We start from the raw sequence: 15,379 nt of genomic DNA on the forward strand, positions 1-15,379 counted from the left end.
GAAGCGGACTCTGTCGGCATTATCACGAGCGAAGCACACACTGTCGCTCAAAAGATGCCCGGAATTCGATTGTGCTGACGTTTTTCCCTAAAAGCCAAGGTCTTAATATCTGCCACGTTCAGCATATTGAACTTCGTCTCCACACCTACCTATAACAACCACCTTATTCACCCTCTCCTCACCCTTCGCCCACTTCGCACCCTCCTGTACATCATACAGCTCTCTTACCGCCTGCGCGACGTGTTTCCGATCCGACCCGTCGGCGTTGATGAGTGCTTTGAGGCGGAGTATTTCAATTTGGGTTGTGGGTTGGTCACCGACGGTGTTCTCCCACAAGAGGTTTTGGAGCCAGGTATTTAGTGAGGGGAGGGATATTGTGCCCGGGAGGGTGAATGTGACGGTTTGCACGGACTGCGGGAATGCGAGATGACATGAGCATTAATCATTTACCAAGAAAGCTCATAAGCTATAACTTACCTCGTCAAGGTGTTTCCTCGCCCCTGCCGTCGACTTTTCCAATATCAGCTGTTCCGATCGTTCATCAAACGCATGCAGATCCAGCAAGTGCTCTATTGGCACATCTGACCGCGTCGTCTTCGTCAAAGGCGCCACAGCATTGATGTCTCTTATCGACTCCTCAAGATGATTGACCTGCTCGGTCGAAACTGTGTCGATTTTGTTCAGGATAATGCGGTCTGCGAGTGCTATCTGCCTAGCCTGGGGAGATCAGCAGTTGTCATCTGTTTTACGGTGGGACGACGCGACGTACCTTATTGCTTCATTGAGAAGCCCGTCGGGCTTCTTCTCTTGCAGTTGCTGAGATTGAGTGGTGACCCTCACGTCAGTACGCGCATCAGCGGGACAGGTGAGATCGACCTTCACTCGATGTATACCTGTAAGCCAAACTTCGCATCTACAACTGTCAGGATGGCGTCGAGGTATATCTCGCTTTGCAGCTCATTGTCTAACCAGAACATGGATGCGATGGGACCTAAAGAACCCGATGCGTTGAGTGGGATGTCGAGGTCGAGCCACTGACCACTCACGCACCTGGATCCGCAAGTCCGGTGGTCTCCAGCATGATGTAGTCGAACTTTCCTTTCTTCTTCATTAGGTTCTCTACCGCCTTCACACCAGCATCCCTAGAAAATGTTCAGTGCCTGCCCAGCCGCCTCGCCTCCGCATCCGCAGCTACTCACTTCACAGAGCAGCACAGACATCCTGCAACGACGGATTGGTTGAACGCGGTTAGCGATGTTCAGAACCCTCCACAGCATAGATGACATCAAACCGTTCGCCATTTCTAGCCATTCCTCAGCCATCTCCCCATCTTTGTTCATCGTTAGACTTCGATCTATTCCCGAACCTGACGTTGAAGGAGTTAGCCACAAAAGTCCCAGAGCATAGGGAGGTTATGTGAAGGTCGGGAAGACTCACTTTCACCGAACTCATTCAGAATGACTGCGATGCGTTTCTTATGAGTCGGGTCTTTAAGGAGCCTCGTTATCAGTGTTGTCTTGCCACTTCCTGCAGTTAAGAAGCGTCAGGCACGAAGTCCGCGAGCTTTTATTCCAACCTCCCCTCTCGCCGTACCCAAAAAGCCCGTCACGATAGTCACAGGGACCGTCTTTTTCGGCTCAGTAGCCTCACTAGCAGTGTATTTTGTGAGCATCCGTCCTGGCAACGTGCAGTCTGTTTCACTTTCACTGCTACTTACCTCGTTAACGGCCCGGAGCTGAGAGTTGCGATCGCGCTCTCGTCGACCAACAATGGAGGTTCGTCAAAGTCTGCCATGATAATCGTTGGGTTCGAAGCTTAATAGACTAGCGGAGGCTGTGGTTGTCCTTAGAACTGGGACCACGTAATACTCTGTGCTGGGTTCTCTCGACGCAGGTTAATGCTCCTTGGGAAACACTCGCAACCGGGAAGGTCTCACTGCTGTTGACGTAACAGGCCTCGAGACAGTTTAAAGCCCCATGCACGTGATACAATGCAACAAGAGCCTCTTGTCCGAACGCTCTTTCGGACGGGATGGAAACTTGGCCCTCGTTCCACCGCAGTAGGGCTCTGGACCAGCCCCCAGCCCTTTGCAATCAACTATCTCTGAGGCAGCTGTCTGGAAAGCAAGCACCGCTACCGCTACGGTACCGCCAGCTACGTACAGGCTTTGCTCCCCAGCAGACAGCAGTCAAGCAGTCTCGTCGTCGTCATCGTCGTCGTCGTCGGACATTGGAAACAGAAGACAGCGCATGGCTCGGTCGGACCGTGAAGAGCAGTGAGCTTGGAACAAAACTACAAAGTCGAGCCAAACCCAATGGGTTACGTGGCTTTCGCACAGCTGGATGACGTTTATAAGCGATTGAAAGCAGACGCTTCACAAGGTGGTGGTTCCGCAGCTTCCACGGTCCTCATTTTCGTCAGTCCCGACGCTGACGCTCTGTGCGCCCTGAAGATATTGGTGGTGAGTTGGGGGCGAGCGTTGATGAGCATGCTATTCCAATGCTGACTTCGAAATCGCCCTCTGACGTACACTCTTTGTCTTTGTATGGTGGCTGGTAGACCCTGCTAAAGTCCGACTGCATAGCACACAAGGTTGTGCCCGTTGCGGGGTATACAGATTTGAGCGGAGCCAATGAAGACCATGTGGAAGACAATGAGGAGGTACGAAGGATTTCACATCTCAGTAGCGAAAGGTTAAGCGTACTCACACCGGTTGTAGTTGCGGAGTATCGTCATGCTCAACTGCGGGGGGTTGGTCGACCTCACGGAGCTGTTCACTCTCACGAATGCTATGACCGTATATGTCTGCGACTCGCATCGACCTCTCAATCTGCGGAGTTTGTTCGGCCATGATCAGGTGCGTGCGACTGCTGTTGTTTGCCTCAGAACTGAGCACCTGCTGATGACTCCCGTTCATAATCGTGATGAAGATCATATTTATGGACGACGGAGACGTGGACGATCTGAACGAGTTACGGCAGGCAGTCGAAGAACTAGAGGTAGTTACGGGATCGGAAAATCGAGGAATGCATGCATATCCTGACAATCGGTCGGTTTCCAGTTCGAAGACTCCGATGACGAAGACGACGACGAGTTTGAGGAAGCGGACGATGCCGAAGATGAGAACGATGGGAACGACTCTTCAGGCGATAAACCTGATGGAGACGAAGAGACGTCCGATATAGAGAACGATGAGGATGATATGGAGGATGCGGATATGGAGGTTCGTAGATGTCATTCATCATCGCAGAGCATTCGTTTGATGGTGTTGTGTACAAGAGGACTGAACGGGATATTTGTACAGGCTGGGGGAAGCAGAAAACGGAAACGAAAGCCACCAGAGTCGAGAAACGCAGGGGATCTGGAAAATCCGCCGAAGAAAGCGCGGCTTGCGAGGAGGGCGAAAAGGAAACGAAGGCAGCGTCATCAACGACTCATTGCGGAATACTATTCTGAGGGCGCGTACTATGGACTTTCAGTAGCAGGGATGCTATACAATCTTGCAACGCTGCTGGGCAGGGCATCGAACGATTTCTTATGGTAACATTCACCAGCCAGAGTTGATTTCACTGGGTTTTTTGCATCTGCTAATGCGGCTCGGCTCATTAGGCTTGCACTGGTTGGTCTAAGCGATCAATATCTCCACGACCGAGTGGACCATCGGCAGTACTCAGCACAAGTCTCCACATACAAGGGCGAGGTCTTACGATACAACGTCACCAGCGGCCCCGGCTCCCAGTCAACCGATATGGACGATCTCGAATCACTATTCGGCGAATCTCTGGATCAACAAGGGCGCACGGATCAGAGCAGACATAGCGCTGGGCCGGTGATCCGGTGTGATGATGAGTTTCGGCTCATGTTGCTGAGACATTGGACGATGCATGAGTCTCTGCATTACTCGGTTTACGTTGGAACGAAGCTGGGGATATGGAAGGAGAGGGGGCGGCAACGGTTGACGAACTTTCTGGTCAAGATGGGGTATGGTCGGTAGTGCTGTGAAGTATCCGATAGCAATACTTGACTGACCTTTCCTATCGATAGACTACCACATAAGGAGTCCCAACAGCGCTTCACCGAAATGAGTCTACCATTCAAACGATCGATCAAAGAGAAGCTCATAGCAGTCTCCCCCCGCTTCAACATGACGGAGATCGTCTTCCCATCATTCTACAAAAGTTTCGGCTTCCGAGGCCTCATGTCCGCCCCCGACGTCGTCTACTCCCTGACGTCCCTCCTCGACGGCGGCGCAGAGTGGATAGCACAGCACGGAACAGGGTCGGGGTACCCCGAACTGATGACAACCGTCGGACAACTGGGCGGTGGATCTAGACAAAGGAAGAACGAAGGCGCCGAGGCGGATGTCTTTTCGGGGAGTCTTGCTGGCGTGGGTGTGGGAACGCGCACGGGGATGGCGGCGTTAGCGATGCGGACGGGGGATATGGCGGGGATGCCTGTTGATACGGATGAGGAGGGGAGTGTGGTGGAGGAGGATGCGGAGGATCCGGGGAGGAAGGCGAGGAAGGAGAAGGAGAGGGCGTGGGTGCGGAATTTTTATGTGGCTTATGATGCTCTTGATGGGTGAGTGTCGATTTGACCGTTAGAGCCGTCATCGACTCCGATTATGGGTACGCCTTATTGACCGTCCACTATACGATAGGTTCGACCTCCTACAACACGGCATCCATCTAGCAATGAACTTCCAACGCGCCCTCGTCCAAACAGGCATCGCCATCATCGAAAAGAAACTCACCCAAACCCTCCGCAATTTCCAACTCACCGTGCTCACCGGCGAAGGTCTCGGGTCAGGGGTCGACGTCACAGGCGCGCTAAACGACGACAACAATTTTACCCTGTTTGGACGGAGTCCGGCGCATTTGGGGCGGTTGGCCAAGTTCTTGGTGGAGGCTTTCAAGGTTGGTTGCCTTAGACATGCTAGTGGTTCCAGTTTGAAGTGCGGGCTGATTGTGGGTGGTGGTGACAGGAATTCAAGGAGAAGGATCTTCCGCTGGTTATTGCGGCCTTGAACGAATCCGCTGATGCATTTTTGATCGTTGGGTATGCGGGCATGACAAGAAGGGGCGTCATTCGCAGAAAGTGAGTTGACTTGGGCTTGCCATCACATTCACCACGCAGAGACTTACATACCTTCTGATGTTTTCAGTACATTCGGACCAGCATTCCAACAAGCCGCCGAGCAAACCAACGCCAACGTCAAGCACGACGGGTTCGAGGCGTCGGTTATGGAGGTTAAGCGGGAAGATCTGGGCGATTTTTTGGAGACTCTGCAGAATTTGATGCAGTGATTTAGATCGATGGTTGTTTGGGGGGTTGGAGGGGGGTTGGTTTGTGGAGGAGAATCGGTGGAACGGTGGATTTGGGCAGCTGCTTCTTTGAACATATATGTCAATGATGATGTTTGCGCTGCACGCACACTCTGCGCTTTTTCATCCAATCCCGACTGACTCATGAACAGTTCCAAGCTTCAGCTCGAGAACCTCGGTTATGCATAAGTGCATCCAGGGTAGTTTTCCAAAGCAGGTCGGGGAGGACGCCGTGATTCATCGCCGTAGTTAGCCGCCCCCAGCTTGTGGTAACGGTTGTGAAAATGCGGCGTTTTTGCAGAGTTCGTGGTTGATGAGTTAACTCAACTCAACTCGAAAAACATAGTTTGTTATACGACTGTGGAGTTGCAGCATGCACAGAGAAGCAAGGAGAAAGTAATGACTTCAAGACCAGCAGGCATACCTTCGCAGACACCATTATTGAAAACATTCGCTGTGGGAGCAAACGCCAGAGAACAGCGTGTCCTTGAAAGTCCGATCCAGGTGGCTGTGCACTCCACAATCATCTCGTAAGCAAACGCGTTCATTGGCCACCCTCTTTTTCAGCGGGCTAAGCCACACTTCAGGCTGGAGTATAAAAGTCAGCGTATCGCTCACAACGTCCTGTTTTTTTCTCTTCACCGGTCTCGGGCTTAAAACCTCGAGGCCAGCAATACAAATAATACACATATCACCCGATGAAGAGAACCAGCGCTGAACAAGGACTTGATCCTTGAGTTCCGCAGAAGATAGCGGAGGGTGGCCTATGGTGTTGATTGTATTATGTGTTGTATTTGGAATCTGCGTTCCAGTCCGATTGCGGGATCGTCCCCCTCCGTAGAGGGTAGCGGATCTACGATATCTGCGAGTCATGTCGGGGACTTTTGGCTTCATGCCCTGACAACCATAGCAGCGTTGTCGGGGGTTTGAGCCTTGAAGTTCATCGGCGCAACTCGGCGGAGTGACGACTCGTAGGCTTGTATGGCAGTCGATTGTCTTGATTCAGAGATGTATTCCTCTGCGAGAGATCTATGTATCTACGTTCGTCGAAACGAATTATCTGTACGCCGCAAGCACTGCTATTGTAAGACTATGCTATGCTTGCAAAGGTGATTTGTACAGCCCATCCAGGCCCGGCAGCAACCGCCACATGCAGCGGGTCCAAACTATGTATGAAAGATCCTACCGTTTCAAGCCCGTCTTGCATGAAAGTGACGCACCTAGCGTCCGCCCGATACCGGCACATCAAGACCGACCCGGCCTCCACAGCTGGCACAACTCCCCTTGTGCCAGGTCTCCCAAAGCAGAATGAACCCTGGTATACCCGTCCGTCGTCCGTGTGATACCCAATGCTGCCGTACTCCCAGCCAATGTGGTAGAACGAAGAGCAGGGGTGTGGTGCGAAGCCCAGGGAGAGAAAGGATGGGTTGATGTTTGTTGAGGGTGGGGCGGATATGATCTTGACGGTGAATTGGAAATCCTGGGAGAGGTCGATTGGGAATGTTGAGATTGCCGAGCAGGGGTTCGGGTTTTGGGTTTCGGTGAGTAAAGGTGGGAAGGTGATGAGCTCGGATGTTTCCGATTCATCTTGTTGAATGTCATGGATAATGTGTACGATGGGTAAATCCGCGACCTCTTTCGGGAGGCAGTTGGGAACCATCCTCATTGGGCATTCCTGATCGAGCAGCGGCTGTCGGACAAAATCCCGATGCATTCCACGAAGGGCATCGTTTGCCAAAGTGAATCTGAAGGGTATTTCGCCGAGGTTGACGCCAACATGGCAAGGTCCGGCTGCCGAAACGACTGGGAACCAGTTATGTCGGTAGTCAAATGGGGTGGTGTGTATCGTGTGTGGTGCGTCGCCGACCCAATGCCCGTTCAGGGTGAAGAAGATGACCGCTCTCGACATGGCGAATGGTGCCCGCGCTGCTTGTCCTTCAGCGGTGCTTGCTTCCGAGGGTACATGAACGTAACCACACCCAACAACATCCCCGACCTTCCCCCACTTCGCCGCAAACTGGAAATGCTCGCCATCCCTGTGCCCAAGGGCCAACGACCCGTCATCGCTACAATACCCTACACTGCGCCCCACAGATCCCGGCGGATGCTCAAAGGAATGATCCTCACTTCCGAGTCCGACCTCCATCCCACATTCGTCCACGCCAACTTCCAAAATGGTCACCTCGTAATAGGCTATCCTGCAGTTCCTACCCTCATTCCACGGCTGCGGCCGAGCGTACAGCGGCATCCCACCCGCGACCGCTCTGTGTCCCTTCTTCCGCAGACCGAGAAACAGTCGGTTGTAGCTAACTATCCCGTTCACCTCAGACATCGAGCTGATCTCTCTATCGAACTTCGGTGCCGTCAGATCGTCGCCCGTTTGAGCGAACCGCACGACTTGCTGTCTCCCGCCCATGCAGCCGATGGTGACGAATGTGTCGTCCCCATTTGTGTGCACCGTCCAGCGGTCAATGTTGTCTCCAAGTACATTATAGATGCGTTGACATGCTTGCCGGAATAGCAGATAGGTGTCGGCGTCAAGGTAATCGGATATGCGGAGGAGGAGCTCGTGGGGTATTGTGCTGATCGATGCAATCCTTCCTGCATGCAAAGTCATTGTCGGTGTCCTCGTGAATTCCGCTGGACTCGTTGTCGGACATGCCGGTGAGAGTTGCTGAATGTCCCAAGTCGATGCGATGTTCCTGCGTCAAATTTGCGAGGATGGCAGGTAGCTCAGAGAAGGTCAGGAGTGATTTGGGTGTTTCGCGCGACGGACGTGAGTTGCTGACTAAGCGCGTGCGTTCGCGGTCCCGTCATTTGGCTTCCAGGAACTCCTGCAGGTTAACAACTTCAAGAAAGATCACGGAGCGAGACCCGCCGCAAGCTTCACTAGGATATCTCCGGTGAGGCGAAACTGAGGCGAGGAAGTCATGGGGGAGCTCATCAAGTTCTCCGTCCATTTGTAAGTGCCTCGGAGTCCCGCTGAGAGGCACGGGTTCCTAATGTTTGGGCAACTGGGAGACCCTGGAGATAGTAAGTGGATACTAAGATGTGCTGAACAACTGGACCGGATGAGCATATAAGGAGCAGCTGGAGCAGGCTGGTCGTGCAGCATACCCTGCACTGCAACAAGAGTTGGAGGAGGATGGACGGTGGGCACGAGGAGGGGAAGTGTCCGAATGAGTCCGAATCGACCGACGCGCCGCGCCCATTTGTTCGACGTCGGGCTCCCCTTCCCTTTCCTCCTGCTTTCCTCCACTTTTTCTCGGAAGCCAGCGCGAGACCCACAAAAAGATTTACTGCAACTGCCCGCCAAGGCGTCAAGAGAACGCTCCGTTGACAGCTCTCGGCAACCTGTTTGCAGTCAGCGCATGCCAGATCGTGCGGAGGCGCTCCATGCGCTTCGAAGTGTGAACTCTGTTTCTACCTAAAAACCGACACACTACCCAGCTGCTGGACGGCTAGATCAGTACACCCTACAACACCAACATGCTCGCCTCAATCCTCTCACGACGTCGTTTTCCGCGCCTTCGTCAGCCCATAAGGCGCGTGCACGGCAGCCCAACGGTGGGCGCCACGCATCTCCTATCCATCTTGCCACCAACATACGCCCCCGACCCGGCGTCCGTAAACGCGCGACCAGAATATGACGTGGGGGAGTTCAGGCAGCCGACCAAGTTGGTGTGGAGAAACGCGCTGAACGATCCGTGCAAACCGGCGTCGCTTGATGCCTTCGGGACGACGGACTTTGAGCCGTCGGAGGAGCAGCAAGCCATTTTGGACCATGTGAGAGGAGGGACGAGCGACGTGGTGGTGTTGGACGCAAAGGCTGGGACCGGAAAGGTAGGGTAAACAGCTAAGCTATCTTTATGTTCGTAGGTGAGGATGGATCTAACGTCTTGACCCCTTCCCAGACCACCACACTTCTACGGACACTGCTCCATATGCCAAGTACTTGCCAGAACGTAGCGATACTTGCTTACAACAAGGTTAATGCTGACCTTATTGCTGAGCGCGCCGCCGACATAAAAAAGCGGCACGAACTACCGTTTTCGATTACCGCTCGGACGTTCCACGGAGCCGGGCTCGATGCATGGACCGAATACATCCGCGGAGACGCCAGCTCCATCCACGTCAACCCAGAAAAGTCATGGCAAATCTTTCAGGCGATGCTGACGTGGGATGCAATCATGCTCTATGGGAACGAAGTCGCTCAGCTAGTGAGCATGGCGAAGATGCACTGCTTAGCTCCTGAACATGCCTCGTTGAGCGGCATAACGGTTCCAGACACCCCCGACGCATGGAAAAAGTTAATGACTTTATACGACATCAAGTGCAAGCCGGACGCCAAGGAGGATAAACTTATCGATATTGCTCAAAAGTGTCTCCGACGGTCTCTACAGCTGGCTGGAGGTTTGCAGGACGGCAACACGTTCTTCCGAAGGCGCCTAGCGACAACAACATCTGCCTTGTTACAAGACCTGCGGGGCATCGAAGACCTTCAAACCCATAACGCGCAGCTCGCATTCGAACTGCATCACGGGGATGGCATGCCTAACATGAACGAGTTTGCCAAGCGCCAGCTGGACATGGCGATCACTGCCTGCAGGCGGAGCAGGTTCGTGCTGGACTATGACGACATGCTTTACCTGCCGCTCGTGCATGGGGCGCCGTTCCCAAAGTATGACCACGTTCTAGTTGACGAGGTATTCTGGAGTATGCAGCATAGTCATGGTTCTCCCCTTTTCAAGGATGTCTATCAACCCTTCGATGTTTCATTCGCAGGCCCAGGATATGTCGCATGCACGAGCGGCAGCTGTCCAAAAGATGTGCGCACCGGGAGGCAGGCTGCTTCTTTTCGGAGACAACAGACAACGTATCTACCAGTTTGCGGGCGCGACCCGGGACTGGTTTTCAGAAATGCACGATGAAGGATTACGACAAGCCGGCATTTCGGTTGATGCACCATACAATTCAGCTAACTCGACAAATCTCGGATTCGGTCTTCCCCTCGCTGAGCATCCCAGGCGGACTTATACCCACGACGCGAACCTACCCGTCGCCGACGATACCCAAACTTCCAACGCTTCCAAAAAACCATGGGCGTCAGTCACCCTCCTCCCACTCTCCGTTACCCGCCGCTGTCCCCAGTTAGTGGTTAAGCTAGCCCAAACACTCGTTCCGGAAATTCAATCGGCGCCAAATGCAATCGAAGGCGAGATCGTTTCGGAGCCAAAGTTCGAACTCGCTGAGTTTTTCCGTGGAGAAACAACCATGGTGCTCGCGCGCAACAACCTGCCGATCCTGAACTTTGCCTACTACCTGATGGCCCATGATTTTCGCGTTCAGGTCCCCGGCCGTCACATTGGAGAGGATGTGATGCACCTGCTCGAGTTTGCATGTACAACATTGGAAGTCAAGGACACCGACTGGACGGACGACTTGGCAGCAAAACTGTACCTCTTCCGCGAGTCGCTGACCGCGGATACGTTGGAAGAACGCGTCGGCGAAAAGCTGGCCATCGGCGGACTAGAGGCTTTCGACGACCGGCTAGACTCGATCATGACCATCCTAACCTACTGCGTCGGCCGGTTTTCGCACTCGCGCAGCGTGCTCGATCTCAAGAAGTACCTGCTGTACCGACAAAACGACCCTCCCGACGTGATCCTCACCACCTTCCACAAATCGCGCGGTCTCGAGATGGACAACGTCGTCATCCTCAACCAGATGGACCACATCAAAAAGTTCGACTCCTCACACCGCCGCACATTCCGCAACCAAGACACCGAAGAAAACCTGATGTACATCGCCTACACCCGCGCCCGCCGCCGGCTCCGCTTCATGGAATGGCTACCGGAAGGCCAACACCAGTCCTACGAGTACGTCCGCTCGCGCGACAAGTGCCCGCTCACGGGCCACGTTGTCGAACACCGGATACGACCCTACGTCACAACGGACCTACTCGAACGTGTGGAGATGGAACGGGACGCGCAGGAGGCGTTGCGGAGGAACAACACCCCGGGTTTGGGGATGAGTTCGAGGGAGTTGGAGATGTTGACGGAGATGATCGAGGAGCATGTCGCGAAAAAGAGGGTGGGGTGTGCGCCGGGGTTGACGGGTTGATACCTCTCAGCTGATTTCGGGTGCTTGCGTCTGTGGGACGCTTTTTATCTTGTAAATACGGTTTTCGTTCTTTTCTTGCCCTCCGGCGTGTTGATCCGGCTTACGTAGGCGTTATCCCGCTCCGCCTCCGTGGCCCTCGTCGCGGCGTTTCTACGTAGTACTTATACCTTCCCCTTTTCAGGCGTTTTCGCCTTTGTTTTGCTAGCATGCTGTGCTTGCTTTGTAAATAGCTTGCTTTTTTCTGAATAGGAAGACTTTTGTCTTTGAGATGAATACGAGGCTTCGTGTCTGTGTCCGCAACCCTTCCATTTTCGCCAAATGAGGGCATAGGCGTGAAGCTCTGTCTAATATCACGCTCATTTTCAAATATGTTACAGACAAAAGGAAAACCGGTCTTAATGTAAGGAACTCTAAACGGGGGAAGGAAGGGATAATAATGATAGTGATGATATGAGGAAGGGAGGAGGAAAACCCCAATGCGAGGCGATGGCGAACGATCCTAGCAAGATGCAAAATATGTGTCCAAGTGGTTGAGAGGGAACAGACGGTGGTTTTCGAATCCGGCGCCGTCGGAGACTCACGCCTTCAATTCTCCACATCCATGAGCGGAATGAAGGGGCGTCCGCCGACGGGTGTATATGTGCAATGAGCGGGCGATACCGGTTTGATGTTGTGTCTGCCCGGCCGACTGTCGAGCAGGATTCCTGGACCTAGCATCTACCACTGTCCGTCGAACCCGACGAAACCGGTAAGCAAGAAGATGGGGAAGTACTTCTTCTTTTCGAGGGTCGAGCACCAGTTCCATGCCGAGGTGAGACGGCCATCGATACATGAGCCAGCATCTAACACACATTGCCAAGGTCAGCTTATGCCAAATCAAAGAGTAAGACCAAAACAAGAAAACGAAACACCTACCAAAGAAGTTATCAGCCCCACTCCCATCGAACGCATGCCTGAAGAAATCCGCAAGAATCGTCTTGACAAGCATCTCGGTCCCGCCAAACTCGCCGTCGACGTACGCGCGGATGCCTGCGTCGCGCTCGCGCACGGCAGCGATCTGCGAGAGGCAGTTGACGATGGGCAGGAGGATGCGGTAGATTTGCGTGTATTTGTCGATGAACATGAGGGCGTTGGGGACGTTCTAGGGATTTGACGACGGGATGAGATTGCGCGACTCTAGGGGGTACGGAAGCACGCCGAACTTACGTGATCACCCAAATGGATGACAGACGACCCGACCCAATACCCAACCTTCTTCTGCGCGCGATGCAGAATCGTATGCATGATCCTCGACACCTTCGGCGCAGCCTGCACACGGTTCAAACCCTGACCTGTATCCCTCAACCTGTACATGTTCCCCTCCGCAAGCAGATCCTGTTCAGCCAACGACCACACCATGAACATATCGTGCATGATTTCCCTCCACAAGGTGAGCGACTGCAGCACGTAATGGTATTGCTTGGAGTGGTCGTGCGAGAGACGCGCGCCGCCGCGGCCAGCGCGGATGGCGAGCGAGAACTTGTCTTCCATGGCGTCTTCGCGGAAATAGGTTTGGAGGTACTCGATCATCTTATCGCAAGGGTCGCGGTTGACTCGCAAGAAGGCGTGGTTGTCGCCAATGGAGTACAGACATTGACGGATCTGGTCGGGTTTCAGGTCATTCGCGGCGTATTTCCGTGCAAGCTGCTCGATGGCGCGTTCTTTGAGTTTGATGTCGGCCTGCACTTGGTGTCGGCTGCGGCCGTCGGAGGTGATTTCCTGCGTCGCGATGGAGATCAGGTCATCTTGGAGGAGGGCGAGGCCGTTCTTGGTCGAGGAGAGGAGGGTGTATACGGTTTTGACGGGTTTGACGCAGGCGAACTGAAGCATTTCGCGGACTTCGGGGATTTGGGAGTCTTGGAGCATGTAGACGAGCTTGCCGTAAGTTGCCCTCATTTTCTCGGGGTTCATGATCTTGTGTCGGCGGCCGAGCTCGAAGCTGGGGTGGTTAGGGATGGACGTTAGCCAAGTCTTTGCCTCAGCTCAATCATATACTCCGTGCCGACAACGCATGCCAACTTACATCTCCTGGAAGAAAGCTTTGTTGTTCTCGAAATCCCTGTCCTGGAATAGGTCCTGCCCGACCTTATAATCCGCAGCAAGCACCAGCCCCGACAAGATCGCACACAACTCTTTGATCTGCGCAACGATCCGCTTGCTCTTGTTTCCATACGTCAAGATGTCGATCTTATCCGTATACTCAGAAACGCTCAGACCTGCTTCGAGGAGCCGCAGGAACTTGCGTTCTTCGAGGCTGAGACGCACAGGGATGTACTTTGAGCGCTCAAGGAACCAGTCGCCAACCGGCCGCTTGCCTGTCGGCTGAGCTTCGAGGAGTTTCCAGTCGTCTGCTCCCGCCACCCCTTCTGTTGTGGTAGCCGTTTCCTCGGGCGTACTCCTCCCCGATTTGCCCCTCTTCTGCTTCTTCTGCGACACGGGCGTCACCAACGCCTTACTCGTATGCTTTTTCCGATTCCCCTTCCTATGCTGCGAGTGGAAACACACATCGCAGTAATCATCGGCGCACTGCTCGCAGAACACCACTGCCGGCTGATCCTCGCACTCGACGCAGTACCCCTGCGGCGCCGGCGCCGGCTTCTTCTTCTTGTTGCCCCCGTTCCGCGAGCCGCTGCCGCCCTGCACCGGCTCGGCGTCGTGCGACTCGGCGGAGGATGAGTCGCCGTCCTCGTCCGAGTTGCCCGTGTGCAGCTGCTCGACGCCGCCGTCGAGGATGTCCTCCAGACGTACGGGTTCGGCGGGCGCTACTTTCGACGGCGCAGGCCTAGCTTCGGTTTTGACTGCCGTCTGTTTGTGTTGTGTCGCTGCTGCGCGGACATCTACCTCCCTCGCTCCGACGCCGACAGCATGATCAGGAGCGTCCACCTCCATCGGTACGTGGTTGTCGTTATGGTTGTCGTTCTGTTTGTGATCCTTCCCGTTCGCGAAAATCCCTTTCTTCCCCTTATTCCCAGCAGCAGCAGAAGCGGCAGTACGCGGCGGCGAACTCGAAGGCGAGGGCGTCGCAGACCTCACTGTCCAGTTGTCACAAGTGGCAATGGGCCGGGCGACAAGGATAGACGACGACGAGGCGGCGGCAGCGTCGGAGTTTGCTGTTTGGTTGGCAATGTCTCCGTTGGCCGCGGCAGGCTTGTCCATAGTAGGGGATGTGGGGAAAAGTCCGTTGTGTCGTGCTGGTCGGCGAACAGTTTCTCAGGTTGTGGGAATGTGTCGTTTGCTCTGATGCTTGAAAAGTGCAAGCGAATGTAAGTTGGGGTCCATAAAAAAAAGAGGAGCGAGCCTCAGGTACAACAATACATAGTGCACATTGCCTACCAAACGTCAAGAAGCAAACTGGAGTTGGACACGGGTTTCGAAGACACAGAAATGCAGATATACGAGGACGTTGAGGCAGCTGCTTGCACCTTGCGTAGGTGGGAAGATGCGGTCGTACAGTATGTTGTGGGAGGTCACCCACCGACAACCACTGAGCATTAGGAATGTGAACGGGACCCGCGAGGGACATTCGGTTGGCAAATTAAACAACCGCATGGTCACGTGCTTCTCCACACCACAACGCGTCAAGCCCATTCTCACTCACTCACTCACTTATTATCATTGGCGAGAAATGCAAACGGCCGATGGATGGTCGTTCTATCGACAGTGTGAACCTCTATCTGACCTCTTGGCTGTGATGGATGCCGTGTCCCTCCAACCTTCGGTATTGTTGGTGGAGCTACCCTCGGATGGGGCGCCAGGATGGAGAAGATGGGGGGGGGCCAGTTTGGAAAAACCAGACGCGCGAAACTGTCGCCCACAGCGGAATGCCGTTTGCAATTCTCAACTCCAACATGCTATCCGCCCGGGCAGACGTTACATATGCGAACCGCGATGCC

General features: G+C 54.1%; 5 protein-coding genes across 5 annotated transcripts; 2 read left to right on the top strand and 3 right to left on the bottom strand.

Moving 5' to 3' along the window:
- Positions 1 to 22: 22 nt before the first annotated feature.
- On the bottom strand, positions 23 to 1,794 carry EV422DRAFT_567453 (CobW/HypB/UreG, nucleotide-binding domain-containing protein; the record flags this gene model as incomplete). The annotated part of the gene is made up of 11 exons (XM_053072537.1): positions 23 to 87; positions 150 to 411; positions 478 to 712; positions 770 to 816; positions 894 to 991; positions 1,051 to 1,142; positions 1,200 to 1,221; positions 1,292 to 1,366; positions 1,438 to 1,527; positions 1,594 to 1,649; positions 1,718 to 1,794. 11 exons carry the CDS (start codon positions 1,792 to 1,794, stop codon positions 23 to 25), a joined length of 1,119 nt encoding a protein of 372 aa, XP_052925762.1.
- A 196-nt stretch (positions 1,795 to 1,990) lies between these two features.
- Positions 1,991 to 5,771, top strand: EV422DRAFT_587285 (CDC45 family). Its single transcript, XM_053073474.1, has 11 exons — positions 1,991 to 2,461; positions 2,560 to 2,661; positions 2,720 to 2,857; positions 2,931 to 2,999; positions 3,062 to 3,223; positions 3,305 to 3,540; positions 3,610 to 3,981; positions 4,045 to 4,581; positions 4,661 to 4,916; positions 4,985 to 5,097; positions 5,165 to 5,771. Exons 1-11 carry the CDS (start codon positions 2,315 to 2,317, stop codon positions 5,304 to 5,306), a joined length of 2,274 nt encoding a protein of 757 aa, XP_052925763.1. The 5' UTR covers positions 1,991 to 2,314; the 3' UTR covers positions 5,307 to 5,771.
- Positions 5,772 to 6,316: 545 nt separating this feature from the next.
- EV422DRAFT_54940 (uncharacterized protein) lies at positions 6,317 to 8,045 on the bottom strand. The gene has a single exon (XM_053071711.1). The coding sequence runs from the start codon at positions 7,939 to 7,941 to the stop codon at positions 6,415 to 6,417; it is 1,527 nt and encodes a 508-aa protein (XP_052925764.1). The 5' UTR covers positions 7,942 to 8,045; the 3' UTR covers positions 6,317 to 6,414.
- A 527-nt stretch (positions 8,046 to 8,572) lies between these two features.
- On the top strand, positions 8,573 to 11,776 carry EV422DRAFT_529268 (P-loop containing nucleoside triphosphate hydrolase protein). The gene is made up of 3 exons (XM_053070323.1): positions 8,573 to 9,167; positions 9,239 to 10,030; positions 10,110 to 11,776. The coding sequence occupies exons 1-3, from the start codon at positions 8,814 to 8,816 to the stop codon at positions 11,445 to 11,447; spliced, it is 2,484 nt and encodes an 827-aa protein (XP_052925765.1). The 5' UTR covers positions 8,573 to 8,813; the 3' UTR covers positions 11,448 to 11,776.
- Positions 11,777 to 14,963, bottom strand: EV422DRAFT_529271 (uncharacterized protein). Its single transcript, XM_053070324.1, has 5 exons — positions 14,820 to 14,963; positions 13,510 to 14,729; positions 12,654 to 13,425; positions 12,363 to 12,588; positions 11,777 to 12,289 (listed from the first exon to the last, which is right to left on the bottom strand). The coding sequence occupies exons 2-5, from the start codon at positions 14,640 to 14,642 to the stop codon at positions 12,165 to 12,167; spliced, it is 2,256 nt and encodes a 751-aa protein (XP_052925766.1). The 5' UTR covers positions 14,643 to 14,729; positions 14,820 to 14,963; the 3' UTR covers positions 11,777 to 12,164.
- Between the last annotated feature and the right edge of the window lie 416 nt (positions 14,964 to 15,379).

The sequence above is a fragment of the Fimicolochytrium jonesii genome (assembly GCF_025526975.1).
Source record: "Fimicolochytrium jonesii strain JEL569 chromosome Unknown EV422scaffold_11, whole genome shotgun sequence".
Classification (NCBI taxonomy): Eukaryota; Fungi; Chytridiomycota; class Chytridiomycetes; order Spizellomycetales; family Powellomycetaceae; genus Fimicolochytrium; species Fimicolochytrium jonesii.